Genomic DNA, 25,814 nt, shown 5'->3' with positions numbered 1-25,814 from the left:
GTAGCCCCAACTTAACAACATAATAGAATACTGTCAAAAATACTGTATCAAAATAACTGACCCTAACAACCAACTAGTAGCATTCACGAAACAAACTGAACATTAAAATAAATATCCAAAACTATATACGATTGGAACACTTTTCCAGACCATAACCTCTGAAAAAGTTTTAGGCCTAACCTACGATTCAAAATTAACGTTAGTTCAACATGTAAGTAACTTATTAACAAAAGTCTGGCAACGAGCAAATTATGGAAAAAGTCTAACAGGCAAAAAATCGCAGTTCTACACAACATAATCAAAATATACACCCTTGTGCAAATTAACTGAAACAAATGGTCATTTTACAATATTTTCAGCATGGCGGGCAATGTAGGCTCGCTGGACCCGCTGATTTCTTTTAATAGTCATTTTTTCACACAGATAGCGTCATTAGCTGTGTTTTGCAGTACGGTCGATCTATTTTGAAATATATGACGAAATGTTGAGGAATATTACGTCATTCGAAATTGCGTTAGAAGGGCAAGGAGACCAGTCAAAAACAACTTCTTACCAACTCAATGAAGAAAAAACGGTATCAATGGGGTCTGAAATACAAGAACTGGACGCAAGAACAATGGAGGAAGGTGTTATTCAGTGATGAGACTCATTTCTTCGTACAGGGTCAAAGAAGTATGCATGTTTGCAGATCTTCGTAAAAATAGGCATAAAAATGGCTTATTATACGAACAGACCCGTTACTATATACACGACGAAAATGTACCTCATCACATCTCTCTACAGTTCACATTTTTCTAAGAAAAAAAGAGCTAAACAAGTCACCTAATAATAGATCAAATTCCACGTTAGTTTTAGACTAAGTTACCAACATTAATAGGGCATATGAGTATTCTACATTTAAGACTAAAACTAATGAAAGTGTGTAATATTTACGGAACTGTTGGTTAACAACAAGACTTTTTTATTACCGCTCCTCTACATAAAAAAAATTCTCAACTTATACCAGCCGTTTTTTACATATATATATTTCTCTGCAAGTGGGTTTTCTCGTCATCACAGATAAGCTAAATTACATTTAAACACGGATGTGTTTGCAAACAATACCTGAACATTGCGCGGTTTTACCCTGACCCTTGTCTTGCTTCTACAGATACGTTCAACAGGAGCAGTGTACGGGAAGGAGGTGAATGAATCTGACCCCTGGATTTTTAAAGACCTAAATCTTGTAAATTATAAGAATCACAGTGACCTGACCTTTTAAAGGTTTGGATCAAGTTGAAAAGGTATGTTATATTCTTGTTTATTTGTATATTATGTTGACATTTCTTACTTTGTTAAAATTTGTGCCATCTGAAGCTAGTCTTGAAGGTGGTACAAAGTAGATTAACTCATATTATTTGACACACTTTCATTAAAAATAGTTCTCTAGTAAATAATGATATACGACATTATTATTAGAGAAATTAGGTTCAGTCTTTCAGCTTAGTTGAATTTTCTGTTTTAGTTAGTCTCGGTTTTCTCGCACTGATTTAAATAATTTACTTTATTTAGCTGGGATTAAAGGTTTCACTATTTAAGATGTACGGTTAGGCCTACCACTACTTATCATCCATAAATTTTACACTGTCAGCTATAAACACCAGGTGGTTTTGTTAAATTATAGGTCAGCCTGTCCAACGTTTATTGCAAGGTATTGAAAATAAATTTTGATTGTGATAAAGCGGCATAAAACAAGGGATCGAGTTTTATTGACACTAGTAGATTTTTATAGCACAATTTCTTTGAAATCATGAGTCTGTTATAAAAGAAGTAAGATAAAACGGAGGAACGTAATACGATAAATGTAATCAATCACAAAGTTTCGAAGATATTACTGAATTTATGAGCAATATAAATGTAATTATCTGAACCTCGAAAGACACTCGAGAGAATGAACAGGTCTTATTTATTGTAAGGTCATAGTTATTGTAAATAAAACTAAAAATATGAGCTAAGCTACTTTTGATCCTACGCGATTAGGAAGTTGTTAAATAACCAATTACACAAAACTTAACTATATATACTCTTAATTAAAGCTGCTGCCAAGAACTGAAACAAACTGTATTTTACTTTTATTACTAATTTAATCAAACTGATTTTTAGAAAAGGGACAATGATAAACAGGGACAATTTTGCCTTATCTTTTTCCAGAAATATAAATAAAAGTTTTTTTTCAACTCAAAAAACTTATTGAAATAATACTTGTAATACGCTCTGTCTGTCCTGATCTTTGGCCCGGCATGGCCAGGTGGGTTAAGGCGTTCGAATCGTAATCTGAGGGTTGCGGGTTCGAATTCCCGTCGCACCAAACATACTCGCCCTTTTAGCCGTGGGGACTCATATTGTGACGGTCAGTCCCATTATTCATTGGTGAAAGAGTAGCCCAAGAGTTGGCGGTGGATGGTGATGATTAGCTGCCGTCCCTCTAGTCTTACACTGCTAAATTAGGCACGGCTAGCGCACATAGCTCTTGAGTAGCTGTGCGCGAAATTCTAAACAAACAAACTGTCCTGATTTTTAATACTGGGGCAGGCACAATCTAGTTTTAATCGTGTTCGCACATGCTGTTGTCTCACTGCATTCTCTCCAGTTTACCAGTTTAGAATAAAGAGGGTTGTATCTTTGCATGAAATGAAAACCTAACAAAATCCCTTCATTATTGGTTTATAAACAAAACAAATTCCCCTTACATAAGTCATTTAACATTTTATAAAATAAATAAACAGGTAGTGTTTAAAACTTCTGTACCTTTTACTTCATTTGTCTTGATTTGTTAAACACAAAAGTATACAATGGATGAACTTCGCTGTATTATTTTGAGATCCCTCCTCTACTGTTAGCTAATGTATCTGGTAGTCGACATAAAGAACAAAACGTTCATACAAAGTAAACAATGTTGTAGAAGTTGTTTACAAGATGTAGAAAACGTCACGTCATCTAAAATAAAGATACACATTTGTAGATAACGCCAATTCGGCCATTAAAACGCTTTCATAACTTTTATTAACAAGTCTTATTCTTAATGAAATAAAGGTTTATCGTAGATTAAACCGCTTTGAAACAGAGATCCAAACAAATGTTCAAACTAGGAACGAATAATCTAATACATGAAAATCTAAACCCACAAAGTACCTATAATAATAATAAAGATTAAGTTGAGCTGAACAAATGAGAAAAGTAATTTGAAAAATCAAACAGTGGTGTTATTGTATTGTGTAATTCAGAAAGAAACGGCAGAACGTTTCAGTATACCGTGATTGATGAGGTTTGTACTGTTAAATACTGTAGAAATTTGAAAGGAAAATTATTTTAATTTGAATTTTAGGCTCAAGTAATGTGAAACATTCCTAGAAATACATATAAAAACTAACTAGGTTTAAAACTAAAGTTACTTTGATAACATGATTAATTCACATTATGATTGTTTGAAATTAAGTACAGATCTATACTATGGGCTATCTGTTTGCTGCCCATCAGATCTGTCGAAAATTGTTTTTTAGCGTTTGAGTCCGCACGTACACTGGTGCACCATCAGGGTTGGGGACACATTATGAGTGAGAAAATAAATTAATCTTTTTGATACGACGTGATTTTATTTCTTTTTTGCCTCTGTAAATAAAAGACACTAGCAAGTATCGTTACTAAACTATCTAAATAAATATGTAATGTTCAATACTAGAATCAGATATTCGATTCCCCGAGGTGGACGTAACAGTTGGCCCAACCGGACTTTGCTCGAAAACAAACAAGTATCTCTATAATATTAACACACTTTTAAGAGTGAATTAATAAATAAGGTGTTCATTACGAAACAGTGCTTATCAACCAAAGTAGCAATCTTCGTATTAATAATATTACACTCCCCATCCATCAATGGCTCAGCCACATGTTTCAAGACTTACAACGCTAAAAACCGAGTTTTGATGCTTGTGATGGACACAAAATGGTCTCACCGTGGTATAGCTTCTCCCGTCATTTCCCTCAATTAATTTGTGTAGTTTTTATATTGTGTATGTGTGTGTGTGTGTTTGTGTGGAATAAAATAAGCCAAAGTTTCACGAAGTGTTTGTAGTTTATGGGATTACGTCATTCCCTCAACGAAGGTCAGACTTCCTTTTTTGGAAAGAGACTGCTGATTGGTGAAGAGAAATGTGTTTTTATTCCGCGATTAGTTTCCTTGTTGAACTGAACCAAATCTGATGAGTAGAGCGAAAGTAAGTTGATGGTTAACGTCAGTCAACCAATCAGGTACGTTATGTTTCAAGAAATCAATTTTTAGTTACGTATTAATGGAGTATGACTAAGGTAAATTGAATGATTTTCCTTTAACACGTTATTCAGTAATGAAACCCAAATTAATTTAAATGTAACCGTTTTAATTCCAGGCTATTCACCCAGATACTGAAGAAGGCCGCATGCGCGTTCCACATGTGTCGGTTTTTTTTTTTAAATATTAGTTGAGTCGTGAGTGGAGAATTATCATCTGTAATTTAAAATACTTTACTACTGCTCATTTGACAATGCCATACACAATATTATTTAAACTTGAGATGTTTTGCAGTAAAGCTACATTAAGCTGCGTGTCTATCGTGGAGAATTAAACCCTGAAATTTAGGGTTGTAAGTCCGTAGACTTATCATTGTCCGACAGGGGAACATCTCAGAAGTCTCTAAAGTCAAATATTTCAATGGGTCCATAGTAGTGCGGGTGGTATTGGCAACCTAACAATAAGTATAATGAAGTGGTTTATTTGTGAATAACATACATACTATAGGTATAATGAAGTTATTTACATGTGAACAATGAACCACGCACTATAAGTACAATGAAGTTATTTACATGTGAACAATGAACCACACACTATAAGCACAATGAAGTGGTTTAAATGTGAATAACATACATACTATAGGTATAACGAAGTTATTTACATGTGAACAATGAACCACGCACTATAAGCACAATGAAGTGGTTTAAATGTGAATAACATACATACTATAGGTATAACGAAGTTATTTACATGTGAACAATGAACCACGCACTATAAGTACAATGAAGTTATTTACATGTGAACAATGAACCACGCACTATAAGTACAATGAAGTGGTTTAAATGTGAATAACATACATACTATAGGTATAACGAAGTTATTTACATGTGAACAATGAACCACGCACTATAAGTACAATGAAGTGGTTAAATTGTGAACAATGAACCACGCACTATAAGTACAATGAAGTGGTTAAATTGTGAACAATGAACCACGCACTATAAGTACAATGAAGTGGTTTAATTGTGAACAATGAACCACACACTAGAAGCACAATGAAGTGGTTTATTTGTGAAGAATGAACCACGCACTAGAAGCACAATGAAGTGGTTTATTTGTGAAGAATGAACCACGCACTAGAAGCACAATGAAGTGGATTATTTGAGAAGAATGAACCATGCACTAGAAGCACAATGAAGTGGTTTATTTGTGAAGAATGAACCACGCACTAGAAACACAATGAAGTGGTTTATTTGTGAAGAATGAATCACGCACTATAAGTACAATGAAGTGGTTTAATTGTGAACAATGAACCACGCACTAGAAACACAATGAAGTGGTTTATTTGGGAAGAATGAACTACGCACTAGAAGCACAATGAAGTGGTTTATTTGTGAAGAATGAACCACGCACTAGAAGCACAATGAAGTGGTTTATTTGTGAAGAATGAATCACGCACTAGAAGTACAATGAAGTGGTTTAATTGTGAAGAATGAACCACGCACTAGAAGCACAATGAAGTGGTTTCTTTGTGAACAATGAACCACGCACTAGAAGCACAATGAAGTGGTTTATTTGTGAAGAATGAACCACGCCCTAGAAGCACAATGAAGTGGTTTATTTGTGAAGAATGAACCACGCACTATAAGCACAATGAAGTGGTTTATTTGTGAAGAATGAACCACGCACTAGAAGCACAATGAAGTGGTTTATTTGTGAACAATGAACCACGCAATATAAGCACAATGAAGTGGTTTAATTGTGAACAATGAACCACGCACTATAAGTACAATGAAGTGGTTTAATTGTGAACAGTGAACCACGCTCTATAAGTACAATGAAGTGGTTTAATTGTGAAGAATGAACCACGCACTATAAGCACAATGAAGTGGTTTAATTGTGAACACTGAACCACACGCTTCTATGGAACATTGGTTTCTGTCTTTTTCAGGTATGATCTACAGGTATGTGTAGGAGTTTAATGTTGAGGGACACTGCCACCTAGTGACAGGATTATAGATAAAGACAGTGTTAAGAAAGTTAGCTAAAGCTAGATTACTAAACCAAATATGGCTGTTGTTGCTAGGGCTGTTGTTAAAGTTTAGTGAAATATTGTTTCCAGGAAACAAAACCTGTAAATAATTCTTGAACTGGCTAATCACATTGTCTGTCTATTAACCGGATGACGTCGAAGGAAATTGTGTCTGTCGGTATAGCTATTCATAACAAGTTGTGTACGATAAACACCAATTCAGTTTCTCTTCATCACGTGATGTGGTATAAAATTTACACTGTCTGTACTTCGTCTGGAAAACTGTGTATGGTACTACTACCTAAACTCAACATATTTTATGGAACCCGTTAATAACCGGAGGCTCAAACAGAAGATGTGAATCGACTTTTAATGGTTTTGAGTTAGTTGTAAGAAAGAAAGGTACTGGATACAATGTTAAAACACAGTGAATGTAATTTTCATTCAGATGTACGACAGTCAAAATAACGAGCATGTAAAATGAAAGACAGCGTCTTTTTTTGTAAGATCTGAAAACTTTGTACATCTTCCTGTTTCAGTCTGAGAAAATATAAAATAATGTATACACTTTTACAATGCAATCCTTCTCTAGTTGCGTTCGCAACCCACATCGTTGCTGGTCCTTTTAATTTTAAAATAACGGATGATATGACCTTACGATATAATCTAATCTGTCAATAGGAAAACGACTGCTCTCCATTTTTACAAATAGTGTTCCACTTAATAGCAATCTTTCCCATAAGAAAATACAGGTAACATAGTAGGGGAATGACCTACAACAATAGATAACCAGAGGAAAAGGAAGTAATTCACACTTTTTGAATTGTTTTTCAACCTACTTACAAGTATATATTTCTTTGTTTTATAAGCAAAGCTGCATTGGACTATCTTAAGTGTCTACTATGGGGATAAAATCACACATTTTACTATTGTACGTCTGTAGACCATGCTATCCTACCAGGCCAGGAGACTCAAAAGTTTGTGTACGTTGTTTTTCTCTTTAGCTCATGACATCAGTTTTGTATTATAAATTATTAAATTTTCAGAAAAGAGCTAAAATGGAATATAAATATATCATTTTAAAATATTTTCCCATTGTTGATGTGGCATGATCGGGTACGTGGCCCACGAAATTTAAATATATCGAATTGGTGACCTCACAAAACCTTGAGCCTAACATAAGTATAAACTTACTCCTTGCCCCCCAGTGGCTCAGCGGTATGTCTGCGGATTTGCAACGCTAAAAACCGGGTTTCGATACTCGTGGTGGGCAGAGCACAGATAGCCCACCATCTGTGGGCTATTGAGTAGCTTTGTGCTTAATTCAAAACAACAACAACCTACTCCTTGTGTGTTTTATTTATTAAAGATTTGTGTTCCTTTATTAAAATAGCTTCTTTTATTTTACGTTTATTAATATTGGGTTCTCGACAAATAATTTTGTATTCACTACAGTGTTTAATATCTCTAAAATATTGGTAGAGAACTGGTGAAGCATGTCCGTCTTCTGCTATTTTAGTTCTTAAATTTCTACCAGTCTTCCATATACAGAAATTATTATGGTCCGTGTATTCTACACTGTAAACTACTTCTTTCTTAAGAATAGTTGGCTTAGTTCCACTTTTTAAGATTATATTTAACTTTTTTACGTCATGAAACAAAAAGTATATACCATTTTATCTGTTTTCCGAATTTTAAAAAGTTTTGCATTATTGTGCTGCATCATTTAAAGGATTTTTTGGTGTTTGGCCTACATACAGTAAACGTGTACCTACTCTGTCTTGTGTTAAAAGTAGGGTTAAGAAACACAGTAACTCTTTATACCCAATAATTTATCTACAAGTTTTATTAGTAGTGGGATTTGTAGATTTCTCTGTTTGTTTTGAACTGTTAAAAGAAAAATGTGTATTTTAAGTAAATAAACGTCTAGTTAGTTTTGGTGAATTATTTTTTTATTAATTTGGATTTTTTTAGAAACTTGCTTAGAAATACAATTTGTTAAACTTAGTTCGAGTTGTTGTTAATTAGCTGTATGAGTTTAGTGGTAAAGTTACATGTTTAATATAAGTAAGGGAGATTTAATAATGAGATCAACATATTTTGTTTTTATTAGGGAAGTGTAACTGTGTGAAGATGGGGTGGGGAGAAGCTGTGAAGCTACTTGAACAGTATGTGGACAAGAAAGAAATAAGTACAAGGTCAGGTAAAGAACCAAAGATTTTATTGCAGGCGCAGGAAGAGGTATCAGTAGCCAAGAACTGGCTAAATATTGAAGACTTTGAATTGGACTTCTCCTTGGTATGGCGTTTTGGAAAACGATTAAATCAGGATGGGCATTGTTCTGTACTAATGCAAGCTCTTGGTCAAGAAAACTTAACGTTTAAGATAGAACTGGCCAAGACCAACATATATTACCAAGTAACAGATGGAAGACTAAATTTCTGTAACCATTGTAAAATCAGTTTCGATTCGTTCCAATTGTTCACTGACCACGTTTTCGAGAAACATTACTTAGCCCAAAACTGCCGCTGGCAATGTAATGTCTGTAATTCTAAGTCCTTTCCATACTTTGAGGCCTTCCAGTTCCATGTTTTCCACAACCACCGTGTCGAAACCACCATAACGGTCCAGTTTCAGTGGGTGGACCTGCAAAAAACTCCTACGTATCTCGAAAATGCGACATTTTATGACCAATATGAATGTGAGACCAGTCTTCAAATGCTGCTTAAATTAGGGGAGTCTGTGTTGTCAAATTTTGGAAGCTACTGGGTGTTTTTCTGGAACTGTCAGGATTTTGCAACGTGGTACCTTTACAATCTTGGGATTCCGTTGTCTCTTTTGGGACCAACATATTCTGATAGTCTCACAGGTTCAGGTTCGGCTGGTTTTCTCGTCCAAAGAGCCAAAGCTGTAGCATGGTTTAAAAATGTTTCAAACTGTGAAGAAAAACAACTGAAACCATTGGCTTATACACCTGTCTTCTGTTGTCAATGTCCTTATCTTCCACCAATGCGTCTGGAACATCTTCTTCTTCATTTGAAATTAGCCCATCCTGTGATACACAGTAAAAGTAAATGTGATTTGTTGGTTTTTTTTGTGTAAAATAAAATAAAGATGTACAACAACTAAAATTCAATATTAAATTATATCTGGTTTTACTTGGTGAAATATACTGAAGTAATTGCTGTTATAGCGTGACGCTTTTTTGTAAGTTGATAAAATATGATTGTAATTAATTATGCTTTTCATAAGACGCCATGTTAGTCCCAACTTTGTTTAACACTGCATTCTTAATTTAGTCTCATAACCAATATTTTTATAACAAACCTATTTAAAATAGTATTTCGTTCATTCTGTGTTTGTTGTATCTCAACTGGCTTTAAGAGATCTCTATCGAACGAAACTCGTTGTTGCCGATGGATACGACGAATATCGTGTGGCTGAAGTACTACTATTAATTTATGCTCTCCTGATTATTGAAAATCCCTAAGAGATTATATTAAAAAATTACTGTTAAAAGATATAATAGTCCTGAGATAATGTCTTATGATAAGTATAATTAAATGTATTAACATAATAGTTACGGGTAAAAACATCGAAAGCCAGCGAAGCATTCGCTTCTTCTTTATGGGTATTTGGGTACGTTGGAAATGTTGATACCCAGAAGGGTCAGGTGCCAAGGACCTCTTCCTCCATCCCTTACTTTTATTTTCAGCTACTACTATGTTGTAGTTGTAGTGCTTGAGGCCCAGAGTAACCCACATTGCTCTGGCCCGCTACTACTATGTTGTAGTTTTAGTGCTTGAGGCCAGAATAACCCACATTACTCCGTCCCTTTTCAGGGCAATGCCCATATATTGTCTTTATTGCTTTATTTATTTATTATTATTTATGTTTCAAATCTATTTATGTAAAAATATTTACAAACTATGAATATAATACTAGGTATAAAAGTATTGTGCATGGTGGCCAGCTTGATTTCTTAAATATATGCCCCCCCCCGCTAGTAGAGCGGTAAGTCTACGGATTTATAACGCAAAATCAGGGGTTCGATTCCCCGAGGTGAGCTCAGCAGATAGCCCGATGTGGCTTTGCTATAAGAAAAACACACACAAAGCACACTTAAATATATATTCATAGGAGAGAGATACTTAGGCTTGTGTTCTTCATGTATGTGGTATCTATCGAGGTCACACAATAAATCATTTTTATGCCAATTTTTATTATAATAATTTAGTGCATTATGCAAGAGTCTATCGGATATTGTCTCTATGTTTACATACTTGTGTATGATTGTTGATGAAATACTGTGCCGTACTTTATATACTGTTGTGATGATTGAATGTTGTACTTTCTACAGTTTGTGTAATTGTTTTTGTGATATGTTTAACCAGGCTGGGCGTGCGTATGGATCTAATGTATGTTTTGTAATTTTTTATTATATTATCAGGAGAAGTGCCTTGATTTTTACCCGCTAGGCTTCTTGCATAATTTGCTCGTTTCCACATTCTAGTCAGAATATTGTTAGTGTGCTGTGTCCACGTTTATTTGGTATCGTAAGTTAACCCTAAAAAGTTAGCCGAGGTAGCAGTCTGGAAAATAACTCCGTTTGTGTATAACTTAGGTGAATCCTTTTTCAGTTTATTTAATCTGGTGAAGAGTATTATTTGGTTTTTTGGTATGTTTATTTTTGTTCTATATTTCTGGCAGTATTCTTCTATATTATTTAGGGCTGGTTGGAGGTTTGTTGCTGCTATTGAGGAAGTGGGAATTCTTCCCACAAACAAACAAACCTTGAGGGACTCCAGTTTCTGGAGTGGAGAATTCCGAGAAAGTTCCCTCTACGTTTATTCTACATTTTCTATTTTCCACAAAGTTTGATAACCAGCGAATATACCTTCGTGGTAGTCCCATTTCATACATACGGAACCGAAGACCATTGTGCCATACAGTGTAGAATGCTTTCTCGATATCGAGGAAGCAGGCAACAGATATTAAATTATTAAATTATCTGTTGTTTGTCTATATTTTCTAAATCCGTTTTGTTCTTCTGGTAATTTTAAATTAATCTCCAGAAATGTGGAGTCTATTGCTTATTATTCTTTCAAGAATTTTGCCCACACAGCTGCTCAGGCTGATCGGTCGATAACTGTTTGGTTTATTGGCTGGTTTTCCTTCTTTGTGGAACATTAAAATATTAGCTTGCTTCCAAGAAACTTGGATGTATGCAGAGTATAGAGTATTGAGAAGAATTGTTTGTATTCCATCATTTCCCGGTGCTTTGTTTTTTGAATTTTGATTGCTTGTTCAAGTTCATTTAGTTTGATTTCTTTGGTGAATAGTTGGGTATATGTATTATAAGTGTTGCTGTTCATAATGTTGACTGGAAGATGTGGTTTATATAATTCTATGTTATTTGTTACGTGGTTGTTTATTTTATTGTAGTAATAATAGTTGTTCATGTCCGGGTCATTGTGTGTTTTAAATGTGTTTTGTAATTGATGTTTAAAGGCGTCTGCTTTTTCTTCGTTGGTTTATACTTAGGTGTTGTTATACTCCATGGTTGGGTATTTTCTTGTTGTGGGTTCATTTGTGAATCTTTTTAAGTGTAGCCAGAACTTACTAGAAGTCAGTTTGTTCATTTTGTTGGGAGCACAAGTTGTCCCATTTTTCTTGTCTTAGCTGTTTAATTTCTGTTCTAATTTTATTTATAATGTTGTTAATTGTGTTTTTATTTCTTGTTCTCTTGTTGCCATGAATAGTGTTCTTAATTGTCTTCGTTGTTTTATCATTGTTAATAGTTGTTTGGTTGGTTTCCATCCATTGTTTGTGGTTGTATATTGTTGTTTTGGTGTCAGTAGCTACTTTTAGAAGACACTCCATGATTATTTGACTGTAACAATCAATTTCTGATTCGTTATTCGCTGTATGTTTAATTTTGTCTGGTAGTATGTTGTCTAATACTTTTTGAAATTCTTGCCAATTTGCTTTTTTATAATCAAATTTGTTTTGCCTACAGATTTTATCTTTATGGGGGGTAGGATCGAAGACGCACCATATTAGAGATGGTCACTGTCAACATCTTTTCCCACATTAAAATTTATTAGCTTTTGTCTAACATTAAAAGAGGTGAGACAGATGTCTAGGATATTATTTGAATTAGTTGCATAGGTAGTATGGGTAATAAGGGATATGTTATTATTATCTATGAATTGTAATAGGTGTCTGCCATTGGAGTTAGTGGATTTACATCCAAAGTTCTTAAGTTTGCTATTCAGATCACCTATTACAATTGTATTTTGGTTGTGGGAAAAGATGTATATTAGATATATGGCTATACACTTTGTTAGAGAACAGTATAATAATCCTGCTATTGTTATTATCGAGTGGTTTTCTAAGAGGATATCAACTCTGTAAGAATGTTTTTAATTAAGTTTACTATTAGACTTGTTTCATCGTTTGTGTTTTACTGTACGATTGTTGTTTTCTTGGTTGCTTGTTGTATCTGTGATTTTGTTAGGTTCTTGTAAATTACTGTTTTGGTTGAATTTTGTTGTTCTTTTGTTAGTGGTTTTGGTTGTGTTTTCTTTCAACTTTTGTGCATATGTAATTTGTCCTGTAGTTGTGTGTGTTTCTTGTGTTAATGTGTTAGGTGTGTTATCTTGTGTTGGTTTTATTGTTTTTATTTCATAAATACGTTGTTTTATCTGTTTGTATTTGTCACATTCTTTATAATTTGCTGTATGTGTTTCTCCGCAGTTATAACAGTTTGGTTCAGCTTGTTATTTTTTACAATCAGATATGTGGTGTTCACCGCCACATCCGTAACACCTCGATGTTGCTAGACATGCCGCTTAAACGTGTCCATATCATTAGTGGTTAAAACACTGTGTAATTACAACTGCTGGTGTTTTTAGTTATTCCACTTGGAATTTTTGGTACCACAAAATGATACCATTGTTTATCAGTTCCAAGATATTGTAATGTTGTTCCATGTCAACTCTTATTAAATTTGTTGCTTTATTTGCGACCTTGGATACATTTCTTTCCACTTTGGTGTATGGTACATTTAGTTGTGTAATGTTTACTCAGTATCCTGTTAGAAGTTTCTTCTCCTTCAGGAAGGAACTGTCTCCACCTCGGTGTGAGAAGTTTCTTCTCCTTCAGGAAGGAACTGTCTCCACCTCGGTGTGAGAAGTTTCTTCTCCTTCAGGAAGGAACTCGGTGTGTCAGGAAGGAACTGTCCACCTCGGTGTGAGAAGTTTCTTCTCCTTCAGGAAGGAACGGTGTGTCTCCCACCTCGGTGTGAGAAGTTTCTTCTCCTTCAGGAAGGAACTGTCTCCACCTCGGTGTGAGAAGTTTCTTCTCCTTCAGGAAGGAACTGTCTCCACCTCGGTGTGAGAAGTTTCTTCTCCTTCAGGAAGGAACTGTCTCCACCTCGGTGTGAGAAGTTTCTTCTCCTTCAGGAAGGAACTGCCTCCACCTCGGTGTGAGAAGTTTCTTTCTCCTTCAGGAAGGAACTGTCTCCACCTCGGTGTGAGAAGTTTCTTCTCCTTCAGGAAGGAACTGTCTCCACCTCGGTGTGAGAAGTTTCTTCTCCTTCAGGAAGGAACTGTCTTTACCTCGGTGTGAGAAGTTTCTTCTCCTTCAGGAAGGAACTGTCTCCGCCTCAGTGTGAGAAGTTTCTTCTCCTTCATCTTCGTTTTCTGAATTTTCACTTGAATTACTTTCTTTATGAGATTCTAGAGATATTAATTTAGCTTTTGCTACATTACACAGTGCCAGTAACGGGGAATTTTTTCTAAATTCGAAATTAATCCCAGTTTTTGGCCACCAAACGAACTAGACTTACCAGCGAAGCATTGGAAACTTGTTTGCTTATTTTTGAATTTCGCGCAAAACTACACGAGGGCTAGCCGTCCCTAATATAGTAGTGTAAAACTAATAGGCCTAAAATCTATGTTGTGACTTTTGGGCGACAGAAAATAGATGAGTTATAAAATGCTGTCTTTAGCACTTTCAAATTTTGAATTCGAAATGTACAAGAAATAACACCTGTGGTTTTCGTGATTTTTATCATGAACTTTAAGTCCATTGCTTTAATATACACGAACATCAGTAGGTTAATTATGCCTAGAAACACATTACTTTTTTAATATGTAGCTCTTTTTTGTACAGTTTCACTCCAAATATGTTTTATTATTATCTTCATATATATATATATATATATACAATTAAGGGTGATGTCAATATTGTACTTGTCTAATTTATGTTCATTTTAATTATGTTTATTTTGATAGTGGCACAGAATCCAGAGGAGTCGGAAAACTTGGATCGAACGTTACATTTATTGGATTATTTAGGAGTAAGTAATAATTTTTGTTTGTTTTTTTGACAATAAAGTAATGTAAGTATATCTTTACTGTTAATATGTATAGAGTGTAAGAGAAGCTTATGTGATGTTTATTTTAGTAATTAATGACTCTCGTAACTGTACTGTTAATATACGGTTTTAAAAGTACTTATAACAGGTGTAAAGTATACATACAAATAGATTCACAACTTACAAGTTATGCATTTATGTACAATACTTATATTGTCAAGTGAACAGTTACACACAAGTCATGTTATAATCGAAACTTGCGTGGCTTTGTTAACGTTTAACTTGCGTTTATTTCGTTTTAGGACAAAAGCTATGATTCGGGAGATTGGAGTACCAGACTGAAAGAAATAGGTAAGCTTTTTTTTTATAACTAAAATGTAGATGTCGCCTCTGTTCAGAAGCTCTAATCCTACTACTGTACACTTCAAACAAAACTCTCTTAATCTGGGTTTGTTTGTTTTATTGAATTTCGCACAAAGCTACTCGAGGGCTATCTGCACTGGTCGTCCCTAATTTAGCAGTGAAAGACTAGAGGGAAGGCAACTAGTCATCACTACCCACCGCCAACTCTTGGGCTACTCCTTTACCAACGAATAGTGGGATTGACCGTCACATTATAACGCGCCCACGGCTGAAAGGGCGAGCATGTATGGCGCGACGGGGATTCGAACCCACGACCATCGGATTATGAGTCGAGTGTCTTAACCACCTGGCCGTGCCGGGCCGTGTGGCTTTGTGCTTAACTACAAACGAGTAAACAAATAAAGTTCGTTTTAAGCTACATTCTCCGGGTACTGCCGTTAAGCTTCTTAAATTATTTTTACCCAAAATTCCTCAGTTAGTGAAACTTGAAATTCTGGCGTTTTTAAACACCATAATCAGTTGTTGTTTTAAAAAAAAAAGTAATATTGTTAGTGTAATAATAATAAAGAAAACGTAATGAATAGGAGTAACAAATAAATCGAGTAAGTAAAATTAACATTGAAATACATGTATATTAGGCTTAATAAAACGTAACGCCATATTTGTTTTGTATTAAAGAAATTCACGAAAGAAGGCGTTAACTGGTTTGGTTTTAGTTGTATTTTTGTTATAATATACTTTCAATAATATAATATGTATAATATAATTTCTTTTTCTAATTTAGCGGAATTGTTTTCTTGGAAAATCTGCCCTGCACATGGCCTGGGTGAAAGCCAGTCAAGCTTCTACATTCACAAAATACTTCAAGAACTTAACGAAAGTTTTAATGATAAATTATTTTTTCGTCGTCAGATGGATTTTGAAGTTTACACTTTCACGGGAAGTTCTGTTGCAAGTCATCATTCGGTTCTATTACATCCAGTTGGGGACGCTTTGTGTTTCACGTTGGAGATCAGGAAGACAGACATATGTGGTTATTTTCACCCTTTTACCCAAGTTTTAGACTTTACCAGTTTTAAGAAAACCAAACTGAAGCTTGCTGGGTTGACAAAGAGAAAGACGTTAGAATCGCTAGTCACATTGTTTGTAGATTTGTTGCTCAATGGTCAGAAAGAGAAGGACGAGTGTATTGGGTTTTGTATTCGATTTGTTCACCTGATTTATCCTGAGAAACCTCAGACTTACCGTACTTCTCTACATCTGCTTGGTTCAATCGGTTCCGTGTATAAGCTTCGACTGTTTGCTAAAAGATATGAACAGATATGGTTTTGTTTTCTCTTTTTTCTGGGGAACCATTTCCTGTCTTATTTCTCGTTCTATTTTGTGTACGTTTTTATCATTCCTTATATCATTGGTAGAACAGTCGAATTTCTGTTTTGGGGGTACAAGTTTATTATTTATTTATGGAAGGCTGGAAAACACAGCTCCTCATACCATATTATCTGCTGGTGTTATCCTGCAATTCAAGAAATTCTGTTATATTATAAGCTTTTATCATGTCCAAACGATCCCTCGTTTATTATTATTCTATATGCTTTGATTGTTTGGAGACAAAACTACTATCGTAGAGAAGGCTTAGTGTCCCTTTCTATAATGCAAGCCAAGACTGGAGTTCAAGAACCTGTGCAGATGGCAACAGACTGGATGGCAGTACTGAGAATCCGAAAATGTTCTATTTATCTACTGCTCCACCTGGCGTTATTACTTTTAGAATTATGTATCAGCTGTCTTCTGCAGCAAAGAGCTTCTGCATGGGATTTGACCCTTTTCCTGATAGCTTATTCTGTGAAAACGCATTACCTGTACCTTAGTAAGGAGGTCAACCTAGAAACGAGCTACGTAGACATCGAGAAAGAGTTTTTTGATAAAAATTCCATCATTATTATTTCCAGACCCAAATGTGCCTTGTGGTCCTCTGTACAGCTTTTAGTGCAAGGAAAGTCTTTGCTGAAATCCCCGGATTCAGATGCCGTTCTTTCTTCGCAGATGTTGGCAAAATTATTTTTTAAAATCATCCTGGTGTCGTCAGCGTGTTTGATTACTTTAATGGTGTTTATGTTTGGAGTTCAGATTCCTACTTACTCTTTCATCATGGTGTTTCTTTTTGCAGAAGCCCTTGAAAAGTTTTACATGTGTCACGAATTTCGCCTTCAATGGACTTCGTGTCTCACCAGCCCAAACTCTTTGAACTACTCTGTGTCTTTACCATATTCATTACTGAAGAAACCACACGATTCCACATCTCTGATGGAGATTTACAGACTGTTTCAAAATAAACATGAAGATTGAATCATTTCTTCTTCCACTGGCACTGAGGAAATACTTTAAATTTAAAAGGCATCGACCACAGAGTGTATTTAGTCAAAATGTGTTTTGACGAACAGTGAAACGTTTATCTTAACATTAAATACACATGTGGTGGACACCGGAGTTTCTTGATTAATTGTCAGTGGGTTTTCGTCACGAATTTATTTTCCTGAAACTTATTGAGAAATTACATTTATCTTCATATCGAACATTCTGAGTGTTTGCCTCCAGTAAAACAGCGGTATGTCTGTGGACTTGCAGCACTAAAAACCTGGTTTTGATACCTGTAATGGGTAGATCACAGATAGCCCATTGTGTTGCTTTGTGCTTGATTTAAGAAAAAAAACAACTTAAACTCATGAGTGGTCGTCCGTAGGGCCAGATAGCCCAGTTTGGCTGTAATATAAACACACACTCTCTTTATGACAGAACATTGTCAGATGTTCAGTTAATAGTGCACCTGGAGATATGTTAAACATTTTGATATTATCCACTTTTTAGTTTTAATGGGAATTGGAAAAACTGAATTTGTACTATGCTGAAAAAAAGGAATATTTTTAATGCATTTTATGTACACAGTTCATGGAGGCAGTAATTGGTTTATAAAAGATTATCGACCAAAGTTGCAGTTTAACAATAAGTATATTAATGCAGATTTGACATCTGTGTGAAATTTCAGAAATAAAAATAAAATCATTAACGTGACTTAAAAAACTGCTTAAAACGAGGCTTAATCAACGAATTTAGTTCCATCTAGACAATGTTTTAAACGTATTAGAAAATTATATGAATTAAATGAGAGAGAACTTTTTCCTTTCTTATTTTATCTGAAGGGTGGTTAAATTAGCCCTTTAATTACTATTTTATTATTCGATTTTACATATTTTGCTTAGGTTATGTTTATCTATATGCAACAAATTATAATTTTTGAAGTACAATTTTATTTCATTTTTGCAGTGAGTGTTTTTATGGTTGCGTTAGGCCATTGCTTGACCTGTTTGAAAATGCAAATATAATTTTCCTACTTATTTCCTGTTAAAAAGTATAGATGGTGCGTGTGTAAGAGCCTTATTCCCTTGGTGTTTTAAGGGTTAATATTTAAAAAAAATATCTGATCCTATTTAATTGACTAGAAATTAGTAAAAAAGAACTGGCCCAAAAGCTACTGATAATTTTATAAATGTTTTGGTATTTTAAAAATGCGATTTAAGTGGTAACATTATTTGCTGCGCACCAAGAAAAAAAAAGGCCTAGGGGAAGTTCGAAAGCTTGTGGCTAAAAGGCTGTACCGAGTTTGTAGTATTACAATTTCAAATAACCTGAAACTGAGTTAAATAGAAATTTAAATTCAGAAGTCTATTAAATGTCGATACGTATCCAATTTATGATATTTGCTAACAAAATTGATACAGTTTTCATTTTAAAACAAATATATTTCAATGTACAAGCAATAACACAATTTACAATACCAATGATTACAAAAATGATTTATGTACAAGAGTTTTACAAACTTGTAAATAATATTGAACCCTCTATCTGGTCTGGAACTTCCTTGGTATCTTATCGAGGGTTCACGACGAGCAAATTTATCTCGAATTGATGTAGATGTAATTCACTTAACAAGGTACTGACCAACTACGAGTTCTTTCTTTATTGCTGGTCACGTATTGAGTTTTTCACCTCTGGAGTCTTCATAAAAGTATTAATGTCTAATGTGAATCTGCTGAATTTAAATTATTTATAATTTTCGGAATTTATAAACATTCCTAATCAAATATTTGGAGTTCCTGGTTAATAAGCGTTAATCACAGTTATAGCTTTTGAGGTTTATTGCCAATAATGTATAGCGTCTTTTGGCGCTTCACGTTGGTTACATTTATAGACGTGAGGATAATATCAAGAAATTTCAGCCTGCATAACAATATAGCCGATAAACTAATGCTTAAGCATGCACATATATTGTTGATTCTTACAATCGAAACTATTCAACAATTTTGGAAAACAGGCAGGAATTTTGCAATACAGATTTAACAATATAACAATGCATTTCTAAATATAAATTTAACTTTAACAAACATCACTATTAAAATAGATGTATATAATAGTATATCCATCACATACCTTTATGAAAAGCAAGTGATTTGGGTATTCCAGCTAGATTATATTTAGATTTTATTAAAGAGATAACGGTTATAAAAGAAGACAGAAATCAAAAGAGTACAGCCAGTATATTTTGATTAATATTTTTCTTTTAGAAATTAGGAGCTCAAAACTGTTAGAAAAATAGTACTGAAAGCTGTTTAAAATGTAAAAACTTGTTGCAAAAAATGTTTTAAAATGGAATAAGTTTTTAACATATATTACAAGATATCATAACATTGTTTTAATCTCCAAACTTCTTTCTAAAATACTTGAAAACATAACCTGTTTTATTTCTCATGTCGAGCGACGTTTGGAAATCTCCAGTCAGCTGGACATGCGGAAACCCCACAAGAACAAAGGGTTAGACTCATGCACTCCAAAATTGCTTGTTGAGATTTTCCAATAGTCATACAATGACTAACTAGTTTATAACTGTAGACTAAACTTGACATACTATAAAGAAACTTCAGTGTTATGTGAGGATAGGTTTTTATTTATTTTTACATATCTGTAATTTTATGAGATAACGTGAATTTTATCTTGTCAGCATTTTCAAGGGTTTTCTTATCATATAAAAATGCTTGTCTATTTTCTTGTTCTTTATGTTTGTAATTTAAATGTAAACATTTAAATATTTATCAAAATTACCTTTTTTTTGGGGATATCACCGATTATAATTTTATAACGTTAGGCAGGCTGAGTGGTGGTTCGGCTTAGTCGTTGAAACTTCGACTAATTCTACCTGTAACACAGTTTTTAATTTATGAGGATGCAGTGGGCGAGTGGAACACACAAGCACTAATTTGAGGCTTTACAGCTAAAGCAAAGAGATTTCAAGAATACTTTTATTAACTTTTTCATATGAAAGCTTAATGGTTACATCCATTATGCATTTTTTCAAATAGGTTAAACTTTTTTGCTTCCATAAACAATTTTACTACTTTCTTGTTTAACTCTATAGTATTTAATATGATAACCAATGTTTAGGAATAATGACTCCAGGATATTTACAAATAGTTTAGACGAGAAACTGTTTGTTGTCTTATTACGGTAGTAGTCATGTTGAAGTAGTGCGGAGAATACTGCGTGGAGTCTAGAGACAATTTCTTTTCTTCAGGAGAGAGCTAACTTTTCAGCTGTTTATATGAGATTGTATTCGATTTTTCCTCAGTGTCCTCACAATCTACCAAATAGCACCAAACATGCTCGCCCTCCCAGCCGTGGGGGCGTTATAATGTGACGGTCTCTCCTACTATTCGTTGGTAAAAGAGTAGCCCAAGAGTTGGCGGTGGGTGTTGTTGACTAGCTGCCTTCCCTCTAGTCTTACACTACTAAATTAGGGACGGCTAGCGCAGACAGACCTCGAGGAGCTTTGCGCGAAATTCAAAAAACAAAAATCAACAAAAACGTCTACCAAATAATATGCACACTACCCGCAAGTAGTTCTGATACGTAATTGGTCAGTTCTGTTATGATCGTTTGCAACAGCTAACAAAAAAAAAAAAACTCTTTTGTATCTGTAATCACATTCTTGTCACCGATACTTTATCAAAGTGCCGGCTGACTTCATTTTTTGCGATAATTATCACAGCTTTAGCCCATACTGTAGCGTCATGAAGCTGTCAGATATTCTTCCTGGTTCTGCCTTATTAATGCAGCGTCTATAGCTTGCCTGACCCTTTTACTACCATGATAGCGTCAACTCACTACAGTCTAAACATACAGCAGAAAGTTTCTCAACATGTTCTTTTGAATCATCGTCGTTACAAAATCATCATTTTTATGCACTTCGGTGCCTGTACTTCACTGTATTACAATTCTTCTTATTACATACGATCATCTGAGGCATTCAAATATCCAGCGATGCCTCAATTTCCACAAAAATACAGTCATACTATAATAGATCTAGCGTGCATACATAATGTATCTGATACGTGATCGAAATAATAAACATAACATGTCATCATCTATTGAATGGCACCACAAACAGAAATCTATAAAAATAAAATTCACACTTTCAGTATTTAAAATTCGGACATTTAGAAAAATAACTATGGAATGTGAAACAAAACAGAACACAGTTTGATATAAAACTACTTTCCTCATAATAAGTACACGACTTTTACTAGTTTGGATTTGATTATTATATCTTTCTTTATTGATGTGGGCCTGGCATGGCCTAGCGCGTTAAGGCGTGCGCTTCGTAATCTGAGGGTCGCGGGTTCGCGCCCGAGTCGTGCCAAACATGCTCGCCCTCCCAGCCGTGGGGGCGTTATAATGTGACGGTCGATACCACTATTCGTTGGTAAAAGAGTATCCCAAGATTTGGCGGTGGGTGGTGATGAATAGCTGCCTTCCCTTTAGTCTTACACTGCTAAATTAGGGACGGCTAGCACAGATAGCCCTCGAGTACCTTTGTGCGAAATTCCAACAACAACAACTTTATTGATGTAAATATAATATAAAAAATGAGTTATTAAATAAACTTTTTTTTTCAGTAAAAGCACCACACCATATGTAGAAACATTAAAGTTTATATCAATACAATCCAAACACTTTTCTTGTGCAGTACTTTCCAGAAAAGTTCGTTTTTTTTTTTTTAAATGTTCACTATTTCTAAATGTTCAACGAGTACTGAACAACATCAGTAGTGACGTTTCTGCTAATTTTAATATTAAACCAAACCCTGATTTACAGAACAAAAATATAATAATACTACTGATATAAGCATAGCAAATATTCACGCGTAAGTAAAAACACGTGATTGTTTACAGTGAATTACATAAGACTAAAAACGGAGAATAAATATGACTTGTGTTTTTAATTAAAATACTTGTTGCATAAGCTTTTTCACACATACGTACAAAAGATACTCAGGTTGAATCGTTTGCCAAATTTAATTTCATTACTTATTTCATTTCGTTTACATAACAAATATATTCATTATTCTAACAAACTGTTTGAAATGAAATAGGAACTGAAAGAGTATCAATTATTTAATGATTATTTACGAATTTTAATAATGGATTACCAAGACAATTAATAAACAGATTAAAACCTGATATAGTTATCGGATACGAGTGGAAAAATATATCTTTTGAGGATATAATAAAAAAGTGTAGTGGAAAAACTTGATTAAGCATATATATGTTAAACAATTGGAAGAAATAAAACAAAGGTAAATTATTAGTTATTTAACATAGTATGAACAATTTATCATTTTCAAAGTGAAATAAAAAGAAAAGAGAACCTGGATATAGAAACCCGAATATCGAATTTTGGATACTAATCTAAGCATCAAAATATTTTCCTCTCCTAATTTACGATTAACTACGAACCAACTGTTTTTAAGTTAGAAGATCACTTGAAATCAGTGAAGAAAAAACAATGAAACAAACCTTGTATTATTTTCTGTATGGACATATCTACTGGTAAGAGCAAAATTATAATTTTAAATTTTTAGGTCATTACAATGAATAATAGTATATTTTTCTAGCCTATATATATTACTTAAGTAATTTATGAATGATAAAGTAAGCCTAAAAAAAGTAAATTGGCTCACTATACAAGTAAGCCCGTTAGTCTATTCATTACGTAATTTGTTTAGGCCTAGCACTGGCATATGGTTACAGCCTAACACATTACACTTACTCAAGGAAAAAGATGTATATTTTATAAATAATGTTTTTAATTTCCCAGTTTTTTTAACAATATGCATCGTTTAAATGCTTGTGTGTAGAGAGCATTTTGTTCAATGTGTGCATTTTATTTGTTTTTGAATATTTGAACATCAGATGAACAAATCATAGTTAAGAACTGAGGAAGGTTGGTTACTCGGGTATTAATAAACTGTTTGTACATTTAATATAAATATAAATTCTGGGGATATCCAACACACTGCAAAATTAAAAAACAAAACAAAAAATCAGCTAAGATGGTGCAGAAGAAACATCAAGTAAAACAACGTTTCGCCACTATTAACGTGGCATTATCAAGTACTTAGCACAACTAAACATGACAATTAAATGCACACATTGGTTTCGTCAAGAACATACTTTTGACTCTAGGATAATTGTAAACGTTCTTTTTATGTTTCATCATAAAAACATAAATAAAAAATCTAGAATTTAAAAACGTGCAAATTGGGGTCATAAAAATCATACAAACAAGGCTGTAAATATTTACTGAGTCGACAAGCCCTTATTTTGGTTCCATACTGTTACTTACAGTTACGTTTGGTGTCATTTGCTATCGACTGTACATGTAGTATCTCCATCCTTGTTTGCTTACTTTTTGTGCGATCCTTACTTGTAGGTTTTACAAAAAACAAACAAACAATTCTTTTATTTATCATGTTTGCTGGCCTTTCTTATGCTCAACTATTATTTGATACAGTAGCTCACTTTGTATATTGTAGTGATAATAAACACAGTTAGCTGTTGGCTGATTCATGATGATTTATTGTATCTATATTCTATTTGATCGCATTTTTATGGGGGTGTAAAACGTCAAACTGAAGCTGAAAACTGTCATGGAAATGTGTTTGGGAACTTAGTGAACGTTTATAGTTTTTATGTAACTAAATTCTATATGTACATAATGTATAGCAATGGACAAATATACCCCCCATTAAGCACGTATAAATTTTTATCAGTAAGAAAACAGCTTTTTCAAATAAAATGTATACATCTAAAACATCGCCATAAATAAGTCTTCGTGTCTTTTAAAGTCATTATTCAACGAATATGTGTAATAAAATTTAATATTATATGTATTTGTTGTTGTTTCATTTTTCATTCCTTCACTTCATACGTAATATAGAGGTTGGCTCCCTAAAGATACCGATTGTATAGTGTACAAAGCATTGAGTATCTAAATGTCACAGTCATTTAATGTTCATCTATTATTGGTTCGTTTTTAAGTTTTTTAAAGGAACATTATATATATATGTAAGAATGATAACTTTAAGGAGTAATGATAATTACTCTGGAATTATTATGCTTTTTAGGTTATGTAAAATATAGAAGAAACAAGTCAACTTTTTAATATCCTACGATCTTCGCATTAAGTATTCTACAAAAGGTTTGGGTGCAATATACCAATCCGTTTTTCTTGTAAGCTGACAAGAGAATAATAATAAGAGAATTACAAATGGGCTGTTTTAAGTGGATTTTCTTTTCCTTGTATGTCTAACATGCGGGCTTTTTTGTTAATTTTTATGTGTGCAGTCTTAATTGTCAGTATTAAACGTTTTAAAGTGTTGTTTTAACCGAATTTTTGCTGTTTAAAGTAATTTTTTCCCGAACGTTCTATTAGGGTCTTGTACAATTCCTTTCGATTACTATTATGAAACGCTATCGTGTTCTTGATAGGCAAAACGTCGTTTTATTTAATATTTTTTCAAACCCATTTTAGTTCTTTTCTGAGTTAAGTACTAATACTTTTATAGAGAGGTCTACTGTTTTAATGTTTAAGTTTTTGTAATATGTCAATAACACTTCCATCCTAAATGAAATATTATCAAAACGTTAAACAAAACTATTCAGAACGTGCTGATATGATTATTTACTTTATATGACGTAGATTGTAAATTAAGAGTCATGTTGGAAGTTAAGATAAGAAAAAAAATACTAGGAACCTCTTGTATTTTATACGAAAACATTTTCCCAACTGACAAACGCTTTTTGTCAAAGGGACGAATAATGATCATAATGAATTTACATCATGACAATTATTGCTGTAACAAATGTTTATGCCAATTTAATGTGTTCGTCATGCCCCATCGAGCTTGAAGAGTTCTGGATCCATCGAAACGGCAAATTTAGTGTGGTCAGAATTCTTGAAAATCCCCAAAGGATTGTAAGTGTAATACAATGTTAAAAATACAGTAGGCCTAATACTAATGTGTAAGTTAACTACTATCATACTTCGCCAGCTCCAAAAACACTTTCACGCCGCCACAAAAGTTCATTTCACTTTGGTTATATTAACGTAAGATGTTTCCACATGCCAAGTACGTTTGTGTAACTTACTGCGGATTACGATATATTATTTTATAGGTTATTTCTAAATAATATACACTTAAATACACTTTATTATAATTTGTTTTATCGTATTATTGTTGTAGCACGAGACTTTATAGTTTATACACAATCAGTGAATATCAAAATAAATATACCAGAATGCATGACGTTTTTATAATGTATTACGTAGGATACTTC

General features: G+C 33.8%; 1 protein-coding gene across 3 annotated transcripts; it reads left to right on the top strand.

Annotated features, from left to right (window-relative positions):
• Positions 1 to 1,131: 1,131 nt before the first annotated feature.
• LOC143254049 (uncharacterized) lies at positions 1,132 to 22,723 on the top strand. 3 transcript variants are annotated; one of them, XM_076508788.1, is made up of 5 exons: positions 1,132 to 1,283; positions 8,452 to 9,408; positions 14,639 to 14,703; positions 15,024 to 15,072; positions 15,869 to 22,723. In XM_076508788.1, exons 2-5 carry the CDS (start codon positions 8,472 to 8,474, stop codon positions 17,431 to 17,433), a joined length of 2,616 nt encoding a protein of 871 aa, XP_076364903.1. In that variant the 5' UTR covers positions 1,132 to 1,283; positions 8,452 to 8,471; the 3' UTR covers positions 17,434 to 22,723. The 3 variants fall into 3 exon arrangements, with proteins under 3 accessions (XP_076364903.1, XP_076364901.1, XP_076364900.1); XM_076508786.1 differs by lacking the exon at positions 1,132 to 1,283 and adding an exon at positions 4,168 to 4,287; XM_076508785.1 differs by lacking the exon at positions 1,132 to 1,283 and adding an exon at positions 7,270 to 7,321.
• Positions 22,724 to 25,814: the final 3,091 nt, after the last annotated feature.

The sequence above is a fragment of the Tachypleus tridentatus genome, chromosome 6 (assembly GCF_004210375.1).
Source record: "Tachypleus tridentatus isolate NWPU-2018 chromosome 6, ASM421037v1, whole genome shotgun sequence".
NCBI lineage: Eukaryota > Metazoa > Arthropoda > Merostomata > Xiphosura > Limulidae > Tachypleus > Tachypleus tridentatus.
This window is presented reverse-complemented; position numbering and strand designations above follow the sequence as displayed.